The sequence below is a fragment of the Onthophagus taurus genome, chromosome 5 (assembly GCF_036711975.1).
Source record: "Onthophagus taurus isolate NC chromosome 5, IU_Otau_3.0, whole genome shotgun sequence".
Taxonomy (NCBI): domain Eukaryota; kingdom Metazoa; phylum Arthropoda; class Insecta; order Coleoptera; family Scarabaeidae; genus Onthophagus; species Onthophagus taurus.
Genome location: NC_091970.1, coordinates 8,531,420 through 8,556,654, shown reverse-complemented (window position 1 = coordinate 8,556,654; position 25,235 = coordinate 8,531,420). Strand labels below are relative to the sequence as shown.

The following is a 25,235-nucleotide window of genomic DNA, read 5'->3' as shown; positions in this document are numbered from 1 at the left end:
TTTTTGACACTTTTAGGTTATACGAAAATGTAAGGTTTGTTTCAACATTTTTTTTCTGAATATTTTTCCAATCCAACCCAACAATTATTATACATCATTTTAAAGAGAAAGCTTTGAGCTTTAATTTAGAACAAGTCTCATTCCTTAATTTCAATAAATACGGCTTCTAGGAATTTTTAAATTAGCATCTTTTTTGACACTTTTAGGTTATACGAAAATGTAAGTTTTGTTTCAACATTTTTTTTGTCAATATTTTTCCAATCCAACCCAACAATTATTATACATCATTTTAAAGAGAAAGCTTTGAACTTTAATTTAGAACAAGTCTCATTCCTTAATTTCAATAAATACGGCTTCCAGGAATTTTTAAATTAGCATCTTTTTTGACACTTTTAGGTTATACGAAAATGTAAGTTTTGTTTCAACATTCTTTTTCTCAATATTTTTCCGATCCAACCCAACAATTATTATACATCATTTTAAAGAGAAACCTTTGAGCTTTAATTTAGAACAAGTCTCATTCCTTAATTTCAATAATTACGGCTTCCAGGAATTTTTAAATTAGCATCTTTTTTGACACTTTTAGGTTATACGGAAATGTAAGGTTTGTTTCAACATTTTTTTTTCTCAATATTTTTCCAATTCAACCGTACAATTATTATACATCATTTTAAAGAGAAAGCTTTGAGCTTTAATTTAGAACAAGTCTCATTCCTTAATTTCAATAAATACGGCTTCCAGGAATTTTTAAATTAGCATCTTTTTTGACACTTTTAGGTTATACGAAAATGTAAGGTTTCTTTCAAGATCTTTTTTCTCAATATTTTTCCAATCCAACCCAACAATTATTATACATCATTTTAAAGAGAAAGCTTTGAGCTTTAATTTAGAATAAGTCTCATTGCTTAATTTCAATAAATACGGCTTCCATGAATTTTTAAATTAGCATCCTTTTTGACACTTTTAGGTTATACGAAAATGTAAGGTTTGTTTCAACATTTTTTTTCTGAATATTTTTCCAATCCAACCCAACAATTATTATACATCATTTTAAAGAGAAAGCTTTGAGCTTTAATTTAGAACAAGTCTCATTCCTTAATTTCAATAAATACGGCTTCTAGGAATTTTTAAATTAGCATCTTTTTTGACACTTTTAGGTTATACGAAAATGTAAGTTTTGTTTCAACATTTTTTTTGTCAATATTTTTCCAATCCAACCCAACAATTATTATACATCATTTTAAAGAGAAAGCTTTGAACTTTAATTTAGAACAAGTCTCATTCCTTAATTTCAATAAATACGGCTTCCAGGAATTTTTAAATTAGCATCTTTTTTGACACTTTTAGGTTATACGAAAATGTAAGTTTTGTTTCAACATTCTTTTTCTCAATATTTTTCCGATCCAACCCAACAATTATTATACATCATTTTAAAGAGAAACCTTTGAGCTTTAATTTAGAACAAGTCTTATTCTCTAATTTCAATAATTATGGCTTCCAGGAATTTTTAAATTAGCATCTTTTTTGACACTTTTAGGTTATACGAAAATGTAAGTTTTGTTTCAACATTTTTTTTCTCAATATTTTTCTAATCCAACCCAACAATTATTATACATCATTTTAAAGAGAAAGCTTTGAGCTTTAATTTAGAACAAGTCTCATTCCTTAATTTCAATAAATACGGCTTCTAGGAATTTTTAAATTAGCATCTTTTTTGACACTTTTAGGTTATACGAAAATGTAAGTTTTGTTTCAAAATTTTTTTTCTCAATATTTTTCCAATCCAACCCAACAATTATTATACATCATTTTAAAGAGAAAGCTTTAAGCTTTAATTTAGAACAAGTCTCATTCCTTAATTTCAATAATTACGGCTTCCAGGAATTTTTAAATTAGCATCTTTTTTGACACTTTTAGGTTATACGAAAATGTAAGTTTTGTTTCAACATTTTTTTTCTGAATATTTTTCCAATCCAACCCAACAATTATTATACATCATTTTAAAGAGAAAGCTTTGAACTTTAATTTAGAACAAGTCTCATTCCTTAATTTCAATAAATACGGCTTCCAGGAATTTTTAAATTAGCATCTTTTTTGACACTTTTAGGTTATACGAAAATGTAAGTTTTGTTTCAACATTTTTTTTCTCAATATTTTTCCAATCCAACCCAACAATTATTATACATCATTTTAAAGAGAAAGGTTTGACCTTTAATTTAGAACAAGTCTCATTCCCTAATTTCAATAAATACGGCTTCCAGGAATTTTTAAATTAGCATCTTTTTTGATACTTTTAGGTTATACGAAAATGTAAGTTTTGTTTCAACATTTTTTTTTCAATATTTTCCAATCCAACCCAACAATTATTATACATCATTTTAAAGAGAAAGGTTTGAGCTTTAATTTAGAACAAGTCTCATTCCTTAATTTCAATAAATACGGCTTCTAGGAATTTTTAAATTAGCATCTTTTTTGACACTTTTAGGTTATACGAAAATGTAAGTTTTGTTTCAACATTTTTTTTCTCAATATTTTTCCAATCCAACCCAACAATTATTATACATCATTTTAAAGAGAAAGCTTTGAGCTTTAATTTAGAACAAGTCTCATTCCTTAATTTCAATAAATACGGCTTCCAGGAATTTTTAAATTGGCATCTTTTTTGACACTTTTAGGTTATACGAAAATGTAAGGTTTGTTTCAAGATCTTTTTTCTCAATATTTTTCCAATCCAACCCAACAATTATTACACATCATTTTAAAGAGAAAGCTTTGAGCTTTAATTTAGAACAAGTCTCATTCCTTAATTTCAATAAATACGGCTTCTAGGAATTTTTAAATTAGCATCTTTTTTGACACTTTTAGGTTATACGAAAATGTAAGTTTTGCTTCAACATCTTTTTTCTCAATATTTTTCCAATCCAACCCAACAATTATTATACATCATTTTCAAGAGAAAGCTTTGAGCTTTAATTTAGAACAAGTCTCATTCCTTAATTTCAATAAATACGGCTTCTAGGAATTTTTAAATTAGCATCTTTTTTGACACTTTTCGGTTGTACGAAAATGTAAGTTTTGTTTCAACATTTTTTTTCTCAATATTTTTCCAATCCAACCCAACAATTATTACACATCATTTTAAAGAGAAAGCTTTGAGCTTTAATTTAGAACAAGTCTCATTCCTTAATTTCAATAAATACGGCTTCCAGGAATTTTTAAATTAGCATCTTTTTTGACACTTTTAGGTTATACGAAAATGTAAGTTTTGTTTCAACATTTTTTTTCTCAATATTTTTCCAATCCAACCCAACAATTATTATACATCATTTTAAAGAGAAAGCTTTAAGCTTTAATTTAGAACAAGTCTCATTCCTTAATTTCAATAAATACGGCTTCCAGAAATTTTTAAATTAGCATCTTTTTTGACACTTTTAGGTTATACGAAAATGTAAGTTTTGTTTCAACATTTTTGTTTTCAATATTTTTCCAATCCAACCCAACAATTATTATACATCATTTTAAAGAGAAAGGTTTGAGCTTTAATTTAGAACAAGTCTCATTCCTTAATTTCAATAAATACGGCTTCCAGGAATTTTTAAATTAGCATCTTTTTTGACACTTTTAGGTTATACGAAAATGTAAGGTTTGTTTCAAGATCTTTTTTCTCAATATTTTTCCAATCCAACCCAACAATTATTACACATCATTTTAAAGAGAAAGCTTTGAGCTTTAATTTAGAACAAGTCTCATTCCTTAATTTCAATAAATACGGCTTCCAGGAATTTTTAAATTAGCATCTTTTTTGACACTTTTAGGTTATACGAAAATGTAAGTTTTGTTTCAACATTTTTTTTCTCAATATTTTTCCAATCCAACCCAACAATTATTATACATTATTTTAAAGAGAAAGCTTGGAACTTTAATTTAGAACAAGTCTCATTCCTTAATTTCAATAAATACGGCTTCCAGGAATTTTTAAATTGGCATCTTTTTTGACACTTTTAGGTTATACGAAAATGTAAGGTTTGTTTCAAGATCTTTTTTCTCAATATTTTTCCAATCGAACCCAACAATTATTATACATCATTTTAAAGATAAAGCTGTGAGCTTTAATTTAGAACAAGTCTCATTCCTTAATTTCAATAATTACGGCTTCCAGGAATTTTTAAATTAACATCTTTTTTGACACTTTTAGGTTATACGAAAATGTAAGTTTTATTTCAACATCTTTTTTCTCAATATTTTTCTAATCCAACCCAACAATTATTATACATCATTTTAAAGAGAAAGCTTTGAGCTTTAATTTAGAACAAGTCTCATTCCTAAATTTCAATGATTACGGCTTCCAGGAATTTTTCATGTATTATCTACTCTAGAAGTCTTTCAGCGGTTTTTTGAATCACCCTGTAGAAGAAAATACTCTGCTGGCAAAAGTCTAGATTCTGCTAATAAAGTACTATCTAAAACTATCAGAATACTAAATATCGCTGACAAAAGACAAGATATAGCGACACAAAGATTTTTTTGGGTTCACTTCAATCCGGGAAGATGGTGCAAATGTAATGGTTAAGTAACGAGATGGTGGAATCAACCACCTCGTTTAATCGTTGATGTTTTGATTGAGATATGCTCGAATACCTCCCAAAACACGACATCGCAATTATCTCCTTTACTGCAGATTTGTTCCGTTTCGGAGAATTTCTAGGAAAAGGATTATTCCATTTAATTAAAAAATAAAATTTCATCTCAACATTAATCCTAAATAAGTTGATTAAATCAATTTCGATTGTAATAAATCAATTTGTGGGTTAAAATAAAACACATTTCCCCATAGACGTGCTTTTGGAATAATATCTCACATGTCGAAAGCGTCTCGTATGAAAACAGAGCGAGCTTTCGTCATCTACGCATGTCCATCGCCGGAGAAAAAGATGGAATGATACTCCGGGAACGTTGCGGGAGAGAGACGACGGTGCTTGAAGCTCTTCTGGTAGCTTTAAAGCTCAGTGGACGTTCGACGGTCCAAAAAGGAAATTCGCGCAACACGGTGTAGTGTTAGTTAGAGAATTTACGTGTGATTTGAGTAAAAAGAAGGGTGGTTTTGTATAAATTCAAGTTTGGATAAAGGATTTTTCTCGAATTGTAAGAAAAATTTTTAATTAATTAATTTTTTTTTTAACAAAGGAACTTATTATTTTATGGTTAAACGAAATGATTTATTACCTGTGGAAATCTCATTAACCTGATTAAAATCTAACAAACATTTTTTCTTTTTAATAATAATAATCAAAAATAACAAATAAATAATATTGTTTTAGGTGTCACCTTAAAGCAATTTGAATTTATAAAGCACCCTCTTCGCCACTTATAATTCTTTTACGATATTTTTTTTTCGATTAAGATTGAGAACTTTAGGAGACCCTTATTGAGGGGGTATAAGTGGAATTTCGAACCCCAATGAAATATACAGAACCATCTGTTGCGTTCGGAATCAAACGCGAAGGGGAATTATCGAGGAATCTGAATTTATTTCAAAACCTTTCACCTTTTTCTTTCGGCTCGATTCAACGATACACAACGATTTAGTTTCTAATTACCGCGTTTTATTTCATAAAAACACTTTTAATTATTTAAATTGACCCAATATACAAAGAAATTTTATTGTTTATAGAGATAAAAGAATTGTTTTGCATAAAAAACTTTTAAATTTGTTGTAAAGTTAATGACAGTTGGTAACAATAGCAGGGATTTTTGTTATATCAAGTTTTGAAACAATTTGTCACATTGACGTTTCAATTTTCGTGATTAAAACGATAAAATTTAGTTTTATATTTATAAATAAATAATCGAAATGAAGTTAAATATTAATTTCGTAACCTAAATTATAATGATTATTGAAAATTTGATTAGAAACCAATAATAATAATAATAAGTAATACCAACTCAAATTTTAAAAATGACATTGACACGTATTATAAAAATCTAATTTAAGGTTAAATCTATTAGAAAAAATAATTTATTATAAAATATCGTCTTTTTTATAAACATAGTGACTTCACCTTGATGGCAGACTGAACCGGAAATATCATGTTATACAAAAAGCTGAGCAGATTAGACTTAAAAGTAGACAAATTTTAAAGTTCATAACTAAAGAACTAAAAGTGATATTTCCAAATGGACGTCATCACTGAAAAGTGGATGCTTTAATTTATAAGTGATGAACATTTCGTTATCATTTTCCAAGAAATCAATTTTTGTGGAATTTTTAAAGATAATCTAAATAATGTTAAAAATTGCAAATAATTGTGATTGTATTAAAAAGCTCGTAACTCAAAAAGTAAAAGAGATCTTTCAAAGCGGACTTGTTCATTGAAAAATACATGCTTTAATTGATAATTGATGAATACTTCATAATCATTTTCCAAAAAATCAATTTTTGACGAATTTTTAAAGTTATTAGATAATATTAAAAATGAAAAAAATGTGTTTGTATTAAAAAGTTCATAACTAAAGAACTAAAAGTGATATTTCCAAATGGACGTCATCACTGAAAAGTGGATGCTTTAATTTATAAGTGATGAACATTTCTTTATCATTTTCCAAGAAATCAATTTTTGTGGAATTTTTAAAGTTAATCTAAATAATGTTAAACATTGCAAATAATTGTGATTGTATTAAAAAGCTCGTAACTCAAAAAGTAAAAGAGATCTTTCAAAGCGGACTAGTTCATTAAAAAATACATGCTTTAATCGATAATTGATGAATATTTCATAATCATTTTCCAAAAAATCAATTTTTGACGAATTTTTAAAGTCATTAGATAATATTAAAAATGAAAAAAATGTGTTTGTATTAAAAAGTTCATAACTAAAGAACTAAAAGTGATATTTCCAAATGGACGTCATCACTGAAAAGTGGATGGTTTAATTTATAAGTGATGAACATTTCGTTATCATTTTCCAAGAAATCAATTTTTCATCAATTTCATCAAATTTTCGTGTTTTTCTCGATATTGACGCATCTAAGAGCAAAAGTGCAAGATAGCAATATTGTTAAGAATAAAATTTGCTATAACTTTTGTTGTAAACATTTTTTTATAACATGTTCCGATTCCAGAGTACTACCTTCATAATTTGAAACAACAACAATTTCATCAAATTTTCGTGTTTTTCTCGATATTGACGCATCTAAGAGCAAAGGTGCAAGATAGCAATATTGTTAAGAATAAAATTTGCTATAACTTTTGTTGTAAACATTTTTTTATAACACGTTTCGATTCCAAACTACTACCTTCATAATTTGAAAAAACAACAATTTCATCAAATTTTCGTGTTTTCTCGATATTGACGCATCTAAGAGCAAAGGTGCAAGATAGCAATATTGTTAAGAATAAAATTTGCTATAACTTTTGTTGTAAACATTTTTTTATAACATGTTCCGATTCCAGAGTACTACCTTCATAATTTGAAAAAACAACAATTTAATCAAATTTTCGTGTTTTTCTCGATATTGACGCATCAAACAGTAAAAGTGCAAGATAGCAATATTGTTAAGAATTAAATTTGCTATAACTTTTGTTGTAAAAATTTTTTTATAACATGCTCCGATTCCATACTACTACCTTCATAATTTGAAAAAACAACAATTTCATCAAATTTTCGTGTTTTTCTCGATATTGACGCATCTAAGAGCAAAGGTGCAAGATAGCAATATTGTTAACAATCAAATTTGCAACAATTTTTGTTATAAAAGATTTCTTATAGCATGCTCCGATTCCCCAGTGTTACCTTCAATACCTTGAAAGAGCAACAAATTCATGAAATTTTCATATTTTCGTATCTATCTCGATATTGACGCAACTAAGAGCAAAAGTGCAAGATAGCAATATTGTTAAGAATAGAATTTGCTATAACTTTTGTTGTAAACATTTTTTTATAACATGCTCCGATTCCAGAGTACTACCTTCATAATTTGAAAAAACAACAATTTCATCAAATTTTCGTTTTTTTCTCGATATTGACGCATCTAAGAGCAAAAGTGCAAGATAGCAATATTGTTAAGAATAAAATTTGCTATAACTTTTGTTGTAAACATTTTTTTATAACACGTTGCGATTCCAAACTACTACCTTCATAATTTGAAAAAACAATTTCATCAAATTTTCGTGTTTTTCTCGATATTGATGCATCTAAGAGCAAAAGTGCAAGATAGCAATATTGTTAAGAATAAAATTTGCTATAACTTTTGTTGTAAAATTTTTTTTATAACATGCTGCGATTCCAAAGTACTACCTTCACAATTTCAAAAAACAATTTCATCAAATTTTCGTGTTTTTCTCGATATTGACGCATCTAAGAGCAAAAGTGCAAGATAGCAATATTGTTAAGAATAAAATTTGCTATAACTTTTGTTGTAAAATTTTTTTTATAACATGCTGCGATTCCAAAGTACTACCTTCACAATTTCAAAAAACAATTTCATCAAATTTTCGTGTTTTTCTCGATATTGACGCATCTAAGAGCAAAAGTGCAAGATAGCAATATTGTTAAGAATAAAATTTGCTATAACTTTTGTTGTAAAATTTTTTTTATAACATGCTGCGATTCCAAAGTACTACCTTCACAATTTCAAAAAACAATTTCATCAAATTTTCGTGTTTTTCTCGATATTGACGCATCTAAGAGCAAAGGTGCAAGATAGCAATATTGTTAAGAATAAAATTTGCTATAACTTTTGTTGTAAACATTTTTTTATAACATGTTCCGATTAAAGAGTACTACCTTCATAATTTGAAAAACAACAATTTAATCAAATTTTCGTGTTTTCTCGATATTGACGCATCTAAGAGCAAAAGTGGAAGATAGCAATATTGTTAAGAATAAAATTTGCTATAACTTTTGTTATAAACATTGTTTTATAACATGTTTCGATTCCAGAGTACTACCTTCATAATTTGAAAAAACAATTTCATCAAATTTTCGTGTTTTTCTCGATATTGACGCATCTAAGAGCAAAAGTGCAAGATAGCAATATTGTTAAGAATAAAATTTGCTATAACTTTTGTTGTAAAATTTTTTTTATAACATGCTGCGATTCCAAAGTACTACCTTCACAATTTCAAAAAACAATTTCATCAAATTTTCGTGTTTTTCTCGATATTGACGCATCTAAGAGCAAAGGTGCAAGATAGCAATATTGTTAAGAATAAAATTTGCTATAACTTTTGTTGTAAACATTTTTTTATAACATGTTCCGATTAAAGAGTACTACCTTCATAATTTGAAAAACAACAATTTAATCAAATTTTCGTGTTTTCTCGATATTGACGCATCTAAGAGCAAAAGTGGAAGATAGCAATATTGTTAAGAATAAAATTTGCTATAACTTTTGTTATAAACATTGTTTTATAACATGTTTCGATTCCAGAGTACTACCTTCATAATTTGAAAAAACAATTTCATCAAATTTTCGTGTTTTTCTCGATATTGACGCATCTAAGAGCAAAAGTGCAAGATAGCAATATTGTTAAGAATAAAATTTGCTATAACTTTTGTTATAAACATTTTTTTATAACTTGTTTCGATTCCAGAGTACTACCTACATAATTTGAAAAAAAAACAATTTCATCAAATTTTCGTTTTTTTCTCGATATTGACGCATCTACGAGAAAAAGTGCAAGATAGCAATATTGTTAGGAATAGAATTTGCTATAACTTTTGTTCTAAAACTTTTTTTGTAATATGCTTAGATTCCCCACTGTTACCATCATCAACTTTCAAACAACATCAAATTTTTACATTTTCATATTTTCTTCGATTTTTAATTATAAAAATTATTATATTTACATTACTAACTTATTAGGAAAGAACGAAAATACAACAATTCCAAAAACAATTTAAAAAAACTTTATTTGTACTCCCAAATTGTTCAAAACTTTTGATTTCACCCTATATGTCAGTGATTAATAATATTATATTAATTAATGCGCTCAATATTAATATCAATAATAATTCCGGTCATCACATTGTGGCCCCTTAATATTACGTGGTGATTTTTATAAAGCGCGATGTCAAATTCGGAGATTATAACCTCATTTCATGGCCAAGAACTTTCACACATACTTCCTATAAAAACCTTTTCCAACACTTATTTCCAACAAAATGTTGTAGCTGAGCTCTCATAGTTTCGGCAGGAACCCCATTTTATCCAATTTTAGGTTTTTCCAATCCAATATCTTCACTTTAAAATCGGAATTTTACACTCTAATTATGCGACTTATATAGAAAGAAATAACATGTATCCTGTAATAAATCATCAAATCAATCAATTTTGAACAAATTTCGTACATAATTAAAGTTTATTTAATAAAAATCGATTAATTTTGATCAAAAACTTTTGTAGAATACTGTACCTTTTTGACAGAATGTGTCTTCCATTTGAATCTTTCAATAGTCGTCTTTCTTTTTTTTCCGTTTTTTATCAAAGTAGGCGATGGAAGGGTATAAATACCCCCGACCATTTTGAGACAGTTAGTTCATCTTTTATCACCGCCGTTTTCACGTCAGTTAGATATCTAAACGTAAACATAACCTAAAAACAAGAAGTGATTATTAATAATACCTGTGTTTAACCTAAATCAGTGTGATTTTTCATCTCGATCCGGATGGGAGGAATCCGTCTAATCTACCAGAGCTTCCAGATAAGTTAAATTTTACATTTTACGCCTAATTAACCTTACACCACATAATAAACAAAGCGGGAACTTACAGGTCTATAACGAATTACAACTTAAACCGCGAAATTCAAATCGACCTTAAGTTAAACGTATTTAGACCGATTTATTTAGATTTATTTGTTTATTGGTTATTTGGTGGTTAAAAAAAATCACTAGAATTGGAGGTTAATAGGAATTAGTTATTTTAGCGTTTCGAGTTGGTAACAAATTTATTTTGAAGTGAAACGTCAAATTAGTGAAAAAAAACATAACCAAACTTTATGAAATTTGACATAAACTACGTTAATGAGAAATAACGTCGATTATAATGATTATTTTTATATTAAATTAATTTTGTTTGAATATTGATGATTATGGTAATAATACTTGGATCAACAACGATGTACAACATGTTTTGTCGCATTATACAAGTAGTAATTATGCGGGAAATTGTATCGAATTATATAATCGGACGCGTTAATTACTATTTCGCGTGGAAATATGGTAATCAATGCCATAATTTGTCAAAGGACCATATCCTCCCGTTCGAAACCATGTTGATCTAGCGTAATTTGAGAACGTTTTTGATGTAAACGTTTAATTTAATTATTGGTCCATCGAAATGTTTTTGCAAACAAAACGAATTAAATAGTACATAAAGTAATTTAAAATTCAGCTCGGAATTTTTTTTCTTTTCCCTCTCGGATGATGAAAACGGAACGGTAGGGAGAAGTACGAAACGGAAAGTTCCTCGGGGGGAAATTGCAACGAATTCAAGATCTGGAAACAAGGACGTATTTTGTTATCCCGACTGGTAGGAATACCCATGTTTTTTCTTTTTTCCTTTTCCACGTCGTTAAATTTAAAATTTTCGCGGTGATGTATTCCAAAGTAATACTTTCACGTTGAAAATGACGCAACAATTCATGGTGTAATTGAAATTCGGATGGCAATAACCCTGTCTTTGACACTATATTGGTCATTATTCTACTCTTCGAACCGTATTGTAGTGACAATAATTAAGGACAATCCTGTCAACATAACACACCCATTCGTGAATTGACGTTCAGCTTACAGATCGATATTGGTTTAAAGTTAAAGCTTCTTGTTTTAATTAGGCATACTAAAATTAGAAATTTCAACTCTTACTCATAGACCATGTCGTGTTTCCAGAAAACACAGTTCTAGGGAATTAAATCCCCACATTCAAACCGGGGATAATCGGTTGAAACCTAGAATTGGACCACGTTATGCATTACTTGACTAAGCGACGAATGAATAATGTTGTTGTAATGTCATTTATCTAAAAATATAAGACTTCTCAGAATAGACAGGCTCAAATTATTGGAAATTGTTTGGTGCCTGTCTATTTTTATTACAGAAACTGACGTTTCGTGTAAAAATGTTGGAAGAAAATGATCTAGAGTCTAATTTTGTACTTTTAAATTGGTTTCTACACCAAAAAACACGTTAAAAATAAAAAGAAAGTGACTAACACTAGATTAACTTCAGTTATAAAACTTCTATTATATAATAACTAACTTCAGGTTTAAAGTGTCAACCTCATTTTGACATATTTGTAATCTTCATTAAAAATCCTTTAAAATGAGTACAAACACGACATGTTTATCTTCAATATTGAAGAAGTTATGGTCAACTTCCGGTTAACAATGTCAACGTCAATTTTGACATATTTGTAATCGTTGTGAAAAATCCTTTAAAATGAGTCCAAACATGATACGTTTAATTCCAATATTACTCGAGATATAAGCAACTTCCGGTTTGAAACGTCAATGTCATTTTGACATATTCTTAATTTTTTATAAAATGTTTAATATTTCTCACAAAAACAAAAATATAACAAAAAAAAAATAAAGGTTGGTATTAATATTTAAAAATTAAATTGCTATCTTCATTGTTGCCAACTTAAGGTTTAATGTTTTTTATTTTAACTTTTTTGTTTTTTGAGATAAATGCATCATGTTTGGACTCATTTTAAAGGTTTTTTAATGAAGATGACAAATATGTCAAAATTGACGTTGACGTTTCAAACCGGAAGTGATTGTATTTCCATTAATATTAAAGTTAAATATGTCGAGTTTGGACTCATTTTAAAGGATTTTTTATGAAGTTGTCAAATATGTCAAAATTAAAACTTGAAAGTTCGAACTTTTTGGAGAACGCGAGAGGGCGAAAACGGGAGTTTAAAAGGGATGCGAGGCATTTGCCTCGTTTCTGTCTATCACGAACTTCCATCCCTCATCGTCTTGTTTTCTCAATATTAATATTTCTCACGCAGTTTCTACTTTGTTAAAAATAATTTTTTTTTGTTAATATTTACAAAAAAATTATATACAGGTGTGCCAAATGTCTGGAATGTAGCTATTTGCTTGTTTGCATTGTTTTTTGTTTCGTTGCTATGGCAACCAATATTGTTAGTTTAAATGTAATGCATATGTTTTTTTTGCACATTTTAATAGAGGATAAATCCCTCTACGCGATGAACATATCAAATCATATGGTTGCATAAGAAAAAAATGCGTTCTCTGAAAATATTAAACCAGCAATTTCAATTTTGGCATATTTGTCATCTTCATTAAAAATCCTTTAAAATGAGTACAAACACGACATATTTATCTTCAATATTAAAGAAGTTATGGTCAACTTCCGGTTATTAATGTCAACGTCAATTTTGACATATTTGTAATCGTCGTGAAAAATCCTTTAAAATGAGTCCAAACATGATACGTTTAATTCCGATATTACTCGAGAAATAAGCAACTTCCGGTTTGAAATGTCAATGTCATTTTGACATATTCTTAATTTTTTATAAAATGTTTAATATTTCTCATAAAAACAAAAATATACAAAAAAAAATAAAAAATTAAGGTTGGTATTAATATTTAAAAATTAAATCGCTATCTTCATTGTTGCCAACTTAGGGGTTAATGTTTTTTATTCTAACTTTTTTGTTTTTAGAGATAAGTGCGTCATCTTTGGACTCATTTTAAAGGTTTTTTAATGGAGATGACAAATATGTCAAAATTGACGTTGACGTTTCAAACCGGAAGTGATTGTATTTCCATTAATATTAAAGTTAAATATGTCGAGTTTGGACTCATTTTAAAGGATTTTTTATGAAGTTGTCAAATATGTCAAAATTAAAACTTGAAAGTTCGAACTTTTTGGAGAACGCGAGAGGGCGAAAAGGGGAGATTAAAAGGGATGCGAGGCATTTGCCTCGTTTCCATCTATCACGAACTTCCATCCCTCATCGTCTTGTTTTCTCAATATTAATATTTCTCACGCAGTTTCTACTTTGTTAAAAATGATTTTTTTTTGTTAATATTTACAAAAAAATTATATACAGGTGTGCCAAATGTCTGGAATGTAGCTATTTGCTTGTTTGCATTGTTTTTTGTTTCGTTGCTATGGCAACCAACATTGTTATTTTAAATGTAATGCATATGTTTTTTTTGCACATTTTAATAGAGGATAAATCCCTTTACGCGATGAACATATCAAATCATATGGTTGTATAAGAAAAAAATGCGTTCTCTGAAAATATTAAATCAGCAATTTCAATTTTGACATATTTGTAATCTTTATTAAAAATCCTTTAAAATGAGTACAAACACGACATATTTATCTTCAATATTAAAGAAGTTATGGTCAACTTCCGGTTAACAATGTCAACGTCAATTTTGACATATTTGTAATCGTCGTGAAAAATCCTTTAAAATGAGTCCAAACATGATACGTTTAATTCCGATATTACTCGAGAAATAAGCAACTTCCGGTTTGAAACGTCAATGTCATTTTGACATATTCTTAATTTTTTATAAAATGTTTAATATTTCTCACAAAAACAAAAATATAACAAAAAAAAAATAAAAAATTAAGGTTGGTATTAATATTTAAAAATTAAATCGCTATCTTCATTGTTGCCAACTTAGGGTTTAATGTTTTTTATTCTAACTTTTTTGTTTTTTGAGATAAATGCATCATGTTTGGACTCATTTTAAAGGGTTTTTAATGGAGATGACAAATATGTCAAAATTGACGTTGACGTTTCAAACCGGAAGTGATTGTATTTTCAGTAATATTAAAGTTAAATATGTCGAGTTTGGACTCATTTTAAAGGATTTTTTATGAAGTTGACAAATATGTCAAAATTAAAACTTGAAAGTTCGAACTTTTTGGAGAACGCGAGAGGGCGAAAACGGGAGTTTAAAAGGGATGCGAGGCATTTGCCTCGTTTCCATCTATCACGAACTTCCATCCCTCATCGTCTTGTTTGCTGAATATTAATATTTCTCACGCAGTTTCTACATTATTGAAAAATGTCTGGAATGTAGCTATTTGCTTGTTTGCATTGTTTTTTGTTTCGTTGCTATGGCAACCAATATTGTTATTTTAAATGTAATGCATATGTTTTTTTGCACATTTTAATAGAGGATAAATCCCTCTACGCGATGAACATATCAAATCATATGGTTGCATAAGAAAAAAATGCGTTTTCTGAAAATATTAAATCAGCAATTTCAATTTTGGCATATTTGTCATCTTCATTAAAAATCCTTTAAAATGAGTACAAACACGACATATTTATCTTCAATATTGAAGAAGTTATGGTCAACTTCCGGTTAACAATGTCAACGTCAATTTTGACATATTTGTCATCTTCATTAAAAATCCTTTAAAATGAGTACAAACACGACATATTTATCTTCAATATTAAAGAAGTTATGGTCAACTTCCGGTTAGGAATGTCAACGTCAATTTTGACATATTTGTAATCGTCGTGAAAAATTCTTTAAAATGAGTCCAAACATGATACGTTTAATTCCGATATTACTCGAGAAATAAGCAACTTCCGGTTTGAAATGTCAATGTCATTTTGACATATTCTTAATTTTTTATAAAATGTTTAATATTTCTCACAAAAACAAAGATATAACAAAAAAAAAAAAATAAAAAATTAAGGTTGGTATTAATATTTAAAAATTAAATCGCTATCTTCATTGTTGCCAACTTATGGGGTTAATGTTTTTTATTCTAACTTTTTTGTTTTTAGAGATAAGTGCGTCTTGTTTGGACTCATTTTAAAGGGTTTTTAATGAAGATGGCAAATATGTCAAAATTGACGTTGACGTTTCAAACCGGAAGTGATTGTATTTCCATTAATATTAAAGTTAAATATGTCGAGTTTGGACTCATTTTAAAGGATTTTTTATGAAGTTGTCAAATATGTCAAAATTAAAACTTGAAAGTTCGAACTTTTTGGAGAACGCGAGAGGGCGAAAACGGGAGTTTAAAAGGGATGCGAGGCATTTGCCTCGTTTCCATCTATCACGAACTTCCATCCCTCATCGTCTTGTTTTCTCAATATTAATATTTCTCACGCAGTTTCTACTTTGTTAAAAATGATTTTTTTTTGTTAATATTTACAAAAAAATTATATACAGGTGTGCCAAATGTCTGGAATGTTGCTATTTGCTTGTTTGCATTGTTTTTTGTTTCGTTGCTATTGCAACCAATATTGTTATTTTAAATGTAATGCATATGTTTTTTTGCACATTTTAATAGAGGATAAATCCCTCTACGCGATGAACATATCAAATCATATGGTTGTATAAGAAAAAAATGCGTTCTCTGAAAATATTAAACCAGCAATTTCAATTTTGGCATATTTGTCATCTTCATTAAAAATCCTTTAAAATGAGTACAAACACGACATATTTATCTTCAATATTAAAGAAGTTATGGTCAACTTCCGGTTATTAATGTCAACGTCAATTTTGACATATTTGTAATCGTCGTGAAAAATCCTTTAAAATGAGTCCAAACATGATACGTTTAATTCCGATATTACTCGAGAAATAAGCAACTTCCGGTTTGAAATGTCAATGTCATTTTGACATATTCTTAATTTTTTATAAAATGTTTAATATTTCTCACAAAAACAAAAATATAACAAAAGAAAAAAATCAAAAATTAAGGTTGGTATTAATATTTAAAAATTAAATTGCTATCTTCATTGTTGCCAACTTCAGGTTTAATGTTTTTTATTCAAACTTTTTTGTTTTTTGAGATAAGTGCATCATGTTTGGACTCATTTTAAAGGTTTTTTAATGAAGATGACAAATATGTCAAAATTGACGTTGACGTTTCAAACCGGAAGTGATTGTATTTCCATTAATATGAAAGTTAAATATATCGAGTTTGGACTCATTTTAAAGGATTTTTTATGAAATTGACAAATATGTCAAAATTAAAGTTGACATTGACAACTGAAAGTTTGTTTCGGTTTTTTTCGTCTTCAGACGTACGGCTAAACCAAAAAGGCATATCAAAATTAAAAATTTCAACTTTTACTCATAGACCATGTCGTGTTTCCAGAAAACCCAGTTCGTGGAAATTAAATCCCGACCCTCCACATTCAAACCGGGATAATCTGGTGAAAGCCAGAATTATCCTCCCTCAAAATTGTTTGTTCATAAATTAAATTTTTTTTGATGTAAAAATCCAATAAAGATCGCTTAATATTCCATTACACGTCTGAATGTTGGCAACCGTACAAGTTTCAACTTGTTGCTGTCGCACTTTATTCTAGATAGAACTCGTTTCGTTTCTAAAACAACTCGGAATACACATCCCGAATACATTAGGGAAGCAAAAATAAAGTTTTAAATAAATTATTTTAGCTTTAAAAAAACTTGATGTCATTTCCATTTCATGGAAATAGGGGAACGTCGGTTGTAGCCGTTAACCTTTACCATTATCGAATTCATGGACGTTTACAAATTCATTATTTATAGATTTGATTTGAAATATGTTGAACAATTCTAACAAGAATATCGAAATTTTTATGGAAGACTATCAAAGTTTACGATGAACACGATCAGTTCGCATCGAAGCCAATGTTACAACTTTCATAACCCCCGGAACTTTCGGACAATGGATCGTCGTAGTACATCTTTTCAAGTTCAAGAAACCGACCATCGTTTATGTTCCGATCCGGGGAAAAAGCTTATAGATACGGAATCCGGGCGACTCACAAGTCAGCGTTTTGTTCCAATTGATTTTTCAATTGCGACGACCGAAGACGACCAAAGCATTATGTAACTGTCCGGGAGAGTTAGAGAACCTCTTTTAACTCGGTACCCCTTCTTGATAAAATTGATGGTGAATTGAATCGAATTGGACGATAGAAATTTAATACGAACTGGGAGGTTTACAGATGATCACGACAAATTATTTATTATAAAGTAATACTTTCTTAAAGCATATATTCATTTTTAGGATATTTTCACAGTTTCTAGCCTTTCAGACTTAGTGAGATTTAGTATCTTAGTAAATCACCCATTGGCAGTATACCCTAGGTTTCTGCCAACAGTATTTAGTCTTCTGCTCATGTTATCCAGACTTCTGGAAGGCAGTAGTAACCTTCTAGTAGCAATATCTAATCCTTTAACAGCAGTATTAATCTTCCTAACGCACTATTTAGTCTTATAACACGTAGTTTTCTATTTTCTACTATATAGTCTTTCACCAGTTCTATATAGTCTTCTGTAAGTGGTTCTAGAAGCAGTATCTATCGCTTTGCCCTATTAGCTAGAGATATTTCGATTTTTAAATTTTTGTAAAATCCAAGATGGCGGAAAACAAATGATTAATAAATACTAAGTTAGAAAATTAAAAATCCTTTAAAATGAGTCCAAACTTGACACATCTAGGTATTATTACACCGAAGATATCTTAGTTTCTATAAAACCAAGATGGCCGAAATAAAACACTAAAAAATGGCACCTCTTTGCTTTTAATAGTGAATTTTATGATAAATATAGAGTGTGATGCATCAAGTAAGGTTAAAATTTTCTGAAAATTATAACAAAAGCAATTTAATTTCAAAAACATCTGAAAAATGGTGGCTTCCGGTTATAACTGTCAACTTTAATTTTTAAATATTCTTAATCTTTGTGAAAAATCATTTGAAACGAACCCAAACACGACCTATTTTGGTGTTAAACCTTCCGAGATATTTTGATTTTTAATTATTTATAAAATCCAAGATGGCGGAACACAAATGATTCGTAATTATTGCTAGAGATAATTAAAAAACTTGTAAAATGAGTCCAAACTCGACTCATCTAAGTATTATAATACCTAAGATATCTTTGTTTTTATGAAACCAAGATGGCCGAAAACAAAACACTAAAAAATGGCGCCTCTTTGCTTTTAAAAGTGAATTTTATGATAAATATAGAATGTGATGCATCAAGTAAGGTTAAAATTTTCTGAAAATTATAACAAAAGCAATTTAATTTCAAAAACATCTGAAAAATGGTGGCTTCCGGTTATAAATGTCAACTTTAATTTTTAAATATTCTTAATCTTTGTGAAAAATCATTTGAAACGAACCCAAACACGACCTCTTTTGGTGTTAAACCTTCCGAGATATTTTGATTTTGAATTATTTATAAAATCCAAGATGGTGGAACACAAATGATTCGTAATTATTGCTATAGATAATTAAAAAACTTGTAAAATGAGTCCAAACTCGACTCATCTAAGTATTATAATACCCAAGATATCTTTGTTTTTATGAAACCAAGATGGCCGAAAACAAAACACTAAAAAATGGCGCCTCTCTGCTTTTAAAAGTGAATTTTATGATAAATATAGAGTGTGATGCATCAAATAAGGTTAAAATTTTCTGAAAATGATAACAAAAGCAATTTAATTTCAAAAACATCTGAAAAATCGTGGCTTCCGGTTATAAATGTCAACTTTAATTTTTAAATATTCTTAATCTTTGTGAAAAATTATTTGAAACGAACCCAAACACGACCTATTTTGGTGTTAAACCTTCCGAAATATTTTGATTTTGAATTATTTATAAAATCCAAGATGGCGGAACACAAATGATTCGTAATTATTGCTGGAGATAATTAAAAAACTTGTAAAATGAGTCCAAACTCGACTCATCTAAGTATTATAATACCCAAGACATCTTTGTTTTTATAAAACCAAGATGGCCGAAAACAAAACACTAAAAAATGGCGCCTCTTTGCTTTTAAAAGTGAATTTTATGATAAATATAGAGTGTGATGCATCAAATAAAGTTAAAATTTTCTGAAAATGATAACAAAAGCAATTTAATTTCAAAAACATCTGAAAAATCGTGGCTTCCGGTTATAAATGTCAACTTTAATTTTTAAATATTCTTAATCTTTGTGAAAAATTATTTGAAACGAACCCAAACACGACCTATTTTGGTGTTAAACCTTCCGAAATATTTTGATTTTGAATTATTTATAAAATCCAAGATGGCGGAACACAAATGATTCGTAATTATTGCTGGAGATAATTAAAAAACTTGTAAAATGAGTCCAAACTCGACTCATCTAAGTATTATAATACCCAAGACATCTTTGTTTTTATAAAACCAAGATGGCCGAAAACAAAACACTAAAAAATGGCGCCTCTTTGCTTTTAAAAGTGAATTTTATGATAAATATAGAGTGTAATGCATCAAATAAGGTTAAAATTTTCCGAAAAAGATAACAAAAGTAATTTAATTTCAAAATCAACTGAAAAATGGTGGCTTCCGGTTATAAATGTCAATTTTATATTTTAAATATTCTTAATCTTTGTGAAAAAACATTTGAAACGAACCTAAACACGACCTATTTTGGTGTTAAACCTTCCGAGATATTTTGATTTTTAATTATTTATAAAATCCAAGATGGCGGAACACAAATGATTCGTAATTATTGCTGGAGATAATTAAAAAACTTGTAAAATGAGTCCAAACTCGACTCATCTAAGTATTATAATACCCAAGACATCTTTGTTTTTATAAAACCAAGATGGCCGAAAACAAAACACTAAAAAATGGCGCCTCTTTGCTTTTAAAAGTGAATTTTATGATAAATATAGAGTGTAATGCATCAAATAAGGTTAAAATTTTCCGAAAAAGATAACAAAAGTAATTTAATTTCAAAAACAACTGAAAAATGGTGGCTTCCGGTTATAAATGTCAATTTTATATTTTAAATATTCTTAATCTTTGTGAAAAATCATTTGAAACGAACCTAAACACGACCTATTTTGGTGTTAAACATTCCGAGATGTTTTGATTTTTAATTATTTATAAAATCCAATATGGCGGAAAACAAAACACTAAAAAATGGCGCCTCTTTGTGTTTAAAAGTGAATTTTATGATAAATATAGAGTGTGATACATCAAATTATGTTAAAATTTTCTGATTTTTACGAAAATCTTATTCTTTTCACGTTTTTGTAAAGCTTATTGACTGGACGATTTAAAAATGGCAACTTTTTGTTATAAATGTCAACTTTATATAACGTAATTGTTGTCGCAACGTTGTCACTTTGTTGAATAAACCCCGAATAATCTTTGGTTTAGGGTTTTGGGAGTGTAATTACCTTAAATAGACGATTACCCGTCACCGATGTTAGTTCAACGTTGGTCCAAACTGCTGAACTAACGAATTTATGGGAGTTGAGAGTTCTGGAAGCAGTAGTAACTTTCTGGTGACAATATCTAATCTTTTACAAACAGTATTAATCTTCTGTCAGCAGTATTTAGTCTTGTATATGCAGTCTCTAGTGATCTGTCTGCAATATTTTGTTATTTTATAGATGGATTGTGGTGTAATTAAGTATTTTTTCAGGAGTTTTTAGATGTTAGCAACTAGATCAAATTATCTCTATCAGCAATATTCAATCTTCTAGCAGTATCTAGCCTTCTGCCAACAGTATCAAGTCTTCTGCAAACAGTATCTACACTTGAATTATGAGTATCTAGTAATCTGCCAGAATTTTGCCAATTTGCTACAATACTTAGCTAAACTAAGGAGCCTGGAGTCTTTGAAAAACGAATTTTGTACAAAATATCTGGATCGATACAAGATGGTGCTGGAATATGGAGAACCAGAGACATAAAATGAATGTTTTTCTGCCAACAGTATTAATGGTAGAGATCAAAAGCAATTTTTGAGACAATAAATTAATATTTCGGTTTTAACTTTGATCTTTTTGGAAAGTCAACCTTTCCCTTTCAGTATATAAATAAACGGGGGTTATAACGGGGTTGGTCGATAGGCGATAAAATTATTTTTAGACACCGTTCCAGTATTTACTTCCCACCGCTTGTAAAACTGTAAACCAACAGCCAGCGGGGGCACGATCAACTCAAACTGGAAATCGCAAAACCAGCCCAACGTCGAGCAAATTAAGTTAATAAATCTCCATTTTTACTCTTAGTATTTACTCATTCACTCCAAGAGTTACAAATAACCCCCCACATTAAGTTGACAGTTTAAATTCGAAACGTTCTCCAAATTAGTCGAAAATAAACGTCCGCACAAAAAACATTTTTTTTTTCGTTGTGGTACAATTTCGTTTCAGTCTATATTTTTAGAGAGGTATCAGAAAGTGGGGTTAACCCACCCCGTTTAGTTTGGTGAAACTCTCTGCCCGTGATATTGACAAATGGTCGACAACTCGACCTGTTGAAGAAAGGGAAATATCGCGTGCCATTTATATTAAAACATCTGCATAGCACGCCGGCTACTTTTCGCTACCTAGTTTCAAAGGAGAACGCGAGAGGGCGAAAATGGGAGTTCAAAAGGGATGTGAGGCATTTGCCTCGTTTCCATCTATCACGAACTTCCATCCCTCATCGTCTTGTACTATGAATATTATTAATATTTCTTCCACAGTTTCTACATCGTTGAAAAATGATTTTTTTTGTTAATATTTAAAAAAAAATGTATTGATTGTTGTATATTTTTACTGAACTAAAAGTGGAACTAACACTAGAATTTTTTTGTTCCTAACATGTTCTAAATGACCCAAGGTACACGATGAGTACACACAATTCAAAATTGGCAGTAGCAAAAAAAATTACACGGTTGCAAAAAGTCGTTCCTTTAGCTCAAAATTTGAAATTTTAATTTTTCAAAAATTTTTTGCTTCTAGACTATGTAAAAAATCCTTGGGGACACGACTAATACACACATTTCAATTTTGGCAATGAAAAAAGTACTTAATCCCTCAATTAATAAATGCGCAATTTTGAATTTTTTCGTTTTTTTTGTTCCTAATATGTTCAAAATGACTTAAGGAACACGATGAGTACATACAATTCAAACTTGGCAGTAGCAAAAAAAATTACACGATTGCAAAAAGTCGTTCCTTCAGCTTTAAATTTGAAATTTTAATTTTTCAACAATTTTTTGCTTCTAGACTATGTAAAAAATCCTTGGGAACACGACTAATACACACATTTCAATTTTGGCAATGAAAAAAGTACTTAATCCCTTAATTAATAAATGCGCAATTTTGAATTTTTTCGTTTTTTTTGTTCCTAAGATGTTCAAAATGACTCAAGGTACACGATGAGTACACACAATTTAAAATTGGCAGTAGCAAAAAAAATTACACGGTTGCAAAAAGTCGTTCCTTCAGCTTTAAATTTGAAATTTTAATTTTTCAAAAAATTTTTGCTTCTAGACTATGTAAAAAATCCTTGGGAACACGACTAATACACACATTTCAATTTTGGCAATGACAAAAACACTTAATCCCTTAACTTCTAAATCCGCAATTTTAATTTTTTAAATTTTTTTGTTCCTAAGATGTGCAAAATGATTTAAGGAACACGATGAGTACACACAATTCAAATTTGGCAGTAGCAAAAAAAATTACGGACACTCCCTTCCCTGTATTAGTCCGTTATATCGAAATTTTATTGGAGGTTTAACCCATTAAAACGAACCGCAAAAAAATCAATACTTAATGAGTAAAAAAATCGTTTCCAACACATGTAACCCGATTTGCATTTAGCCCTTTTACCCGACAATTAACTTTGCTGTACCTCTATAATTTGTTTTGGCACGCTAAACGAACAACCGGGTTCCAACTGGTGGCGACATTAAAATATGTGCTAATCGTAACTTTGCGTTTGTAATGTTACTTATAAAAACGTAACCTAATCACTTTGTCGCAGGGTTGGATAATTATTGACGTCGAAATCAAAAACTATGGAAAGCTCCCTTTTCAAGGATGTCGTAATCATGCTTCTTATATACATGGGGGGTAAGTACTTTACTTTTCTTTATGGAGGACGGAAAAAAATCGTTGCATGTTTAACGGTTGTTGAATTAATAATTTTATTCGCCACGGTTGTAATTTTATTATTTTTTATAACATTGCTTTTTGAAATAATTTTTGTTTCACGACTTGTGTAGTTGTTTTCGAAAAGATGATAAATAACGACTCGTTTTTCAACCTCATTTCGTATTTAAATTAACCGGGTCTTGTTTAAGAGGTAATATTGGATCTTGATGAAAGATTTCCGTTTTGAAATTCAAATTTACGCATCTAATTGCAAATTTTCTTGTGGTAATTTTAAAACAACCATTTGGACTGACCCTATACTTAATAAATTAACATTTATGTAATTTGTTTCAATTTCTCTCTCTCTTCTCTCTTTCGTTGTTGAGCATTTACATCGAAACCATTAGAAATAATTTCTCGAACGATACTCAAACGCGATTACGAAAAAACAACGTTTAGAATTGATTTATTCATGCCGTAATAATGGGGAATTTGTATTGGAAAAAAATTTTATGAGAAACTCGAAGAATTTCATCATGGTAGATAAGAATTAAAAATTTCGACCTATTTTGGTATTAATCTTTGCGAGATATTTCGATTTTTTAATATTTATAAAATCCAAGATGGCGGAAAACAAATGAGTCGTGTTTATTGTGGTAGATAATTAAAAGTCTTTTAAAATGAGTCCAAACTCGACATATCTAGGAGTAATAATACCCAAGATATCTTTGTTTTTATAAAACCAAGATGGCCGAAAACAAAACACTAAAAAATGGCGCTTTTAAAAGCGAATTTTATGATAAATAGGGTGTGATACATTAAATTGGGTTAAAATTTTCTGAAAAAGATACAAAAGCAATTTAATTTCAAAAACAACTGAAAAATGTCAACTTTAATTTTTAAATATTCTTAATCTTTGTGAAAAATCATTTGAAACGAATCCAAACACGACCTATTTTGGTGTTAAACCTTCCGAGATATTTTGATTTTTAATTATTTATAAAATCCAAGATGGCGGAAAACAAATGATTCGTAATTGTTGCTGGAGATAATTAAAAAACTTGTAAAATGAGTCCAAACTCGACTCATCTAAGTATTATAATACCCAAGATATCTTTATTTTTATAAAACCAAGATGGCCGAAAACAAAACACTAAAAAATGGCGCCTCTTTGCTTTTAAAAGTGAATTTTATGATAGATATAGAGTGTGATGCATCAAATAAGGTTAAAATTTTCTGAAAATGATAACAAAAGCAATTTAATTTCAAAAATAACTAAAAAACAGTGGCTTCCGGTTATAAATGTCAACTTTAATTTTTAAATATTCTTAATCTTTGTGAAAAAACATTTGAAACGAACCCAAACACG

At 29.0% G+C, this 25,235-nt stretch overlaps 1 protein-coding gene and 1 long non-coding RNA gene across 3 annotated transcripts in view; one reads left to right on the top strand and one right to left on the bottom strand.

Moving 5' to 3' along the window:
• The window catches only part of LOC111414667 (cell adhesion molecule 3-like), a 205,067-nt gene that overhangs the window by 2,959 nt on the left and 176,873 nt on the right, over positions 1–25,235 (top strand). Inside the window, exons 1-2 of one of the 2 annotated variants that reach the window (XM_071195913.1) lie at positions 4,819–5,142; positions 23,757–23,845. In XM_071195913.1, coding sequence (XP_071052014.1) covers positions 23,791–23,845 — 55 coding nt within the window. In that variant the 5' untranslated portion in view covers positions 4,819–5,142; positions 23,757–23,790. Of the gene's footprint in view, positions 1–4,818; positions 5,143–21,417; positions 23,846–25,235 lie in introns of those variants that run through there. The other variant, XM_071195912.1, reaches the window with a different exon arrangement.
• LOC139429773 (uncharacterized) lies at positions 9,883–10,917 on the bottom strand. The gene is made up of 2 exons (XR_011640356.1): positions 10,412–10,917; positions 9,883–10,301 (listed from the first exon to the last, which is right to left on the bottom strand). It is a non-coding gene; the product is annotated as an uncharacterized lncRNA (long non-coding RNA).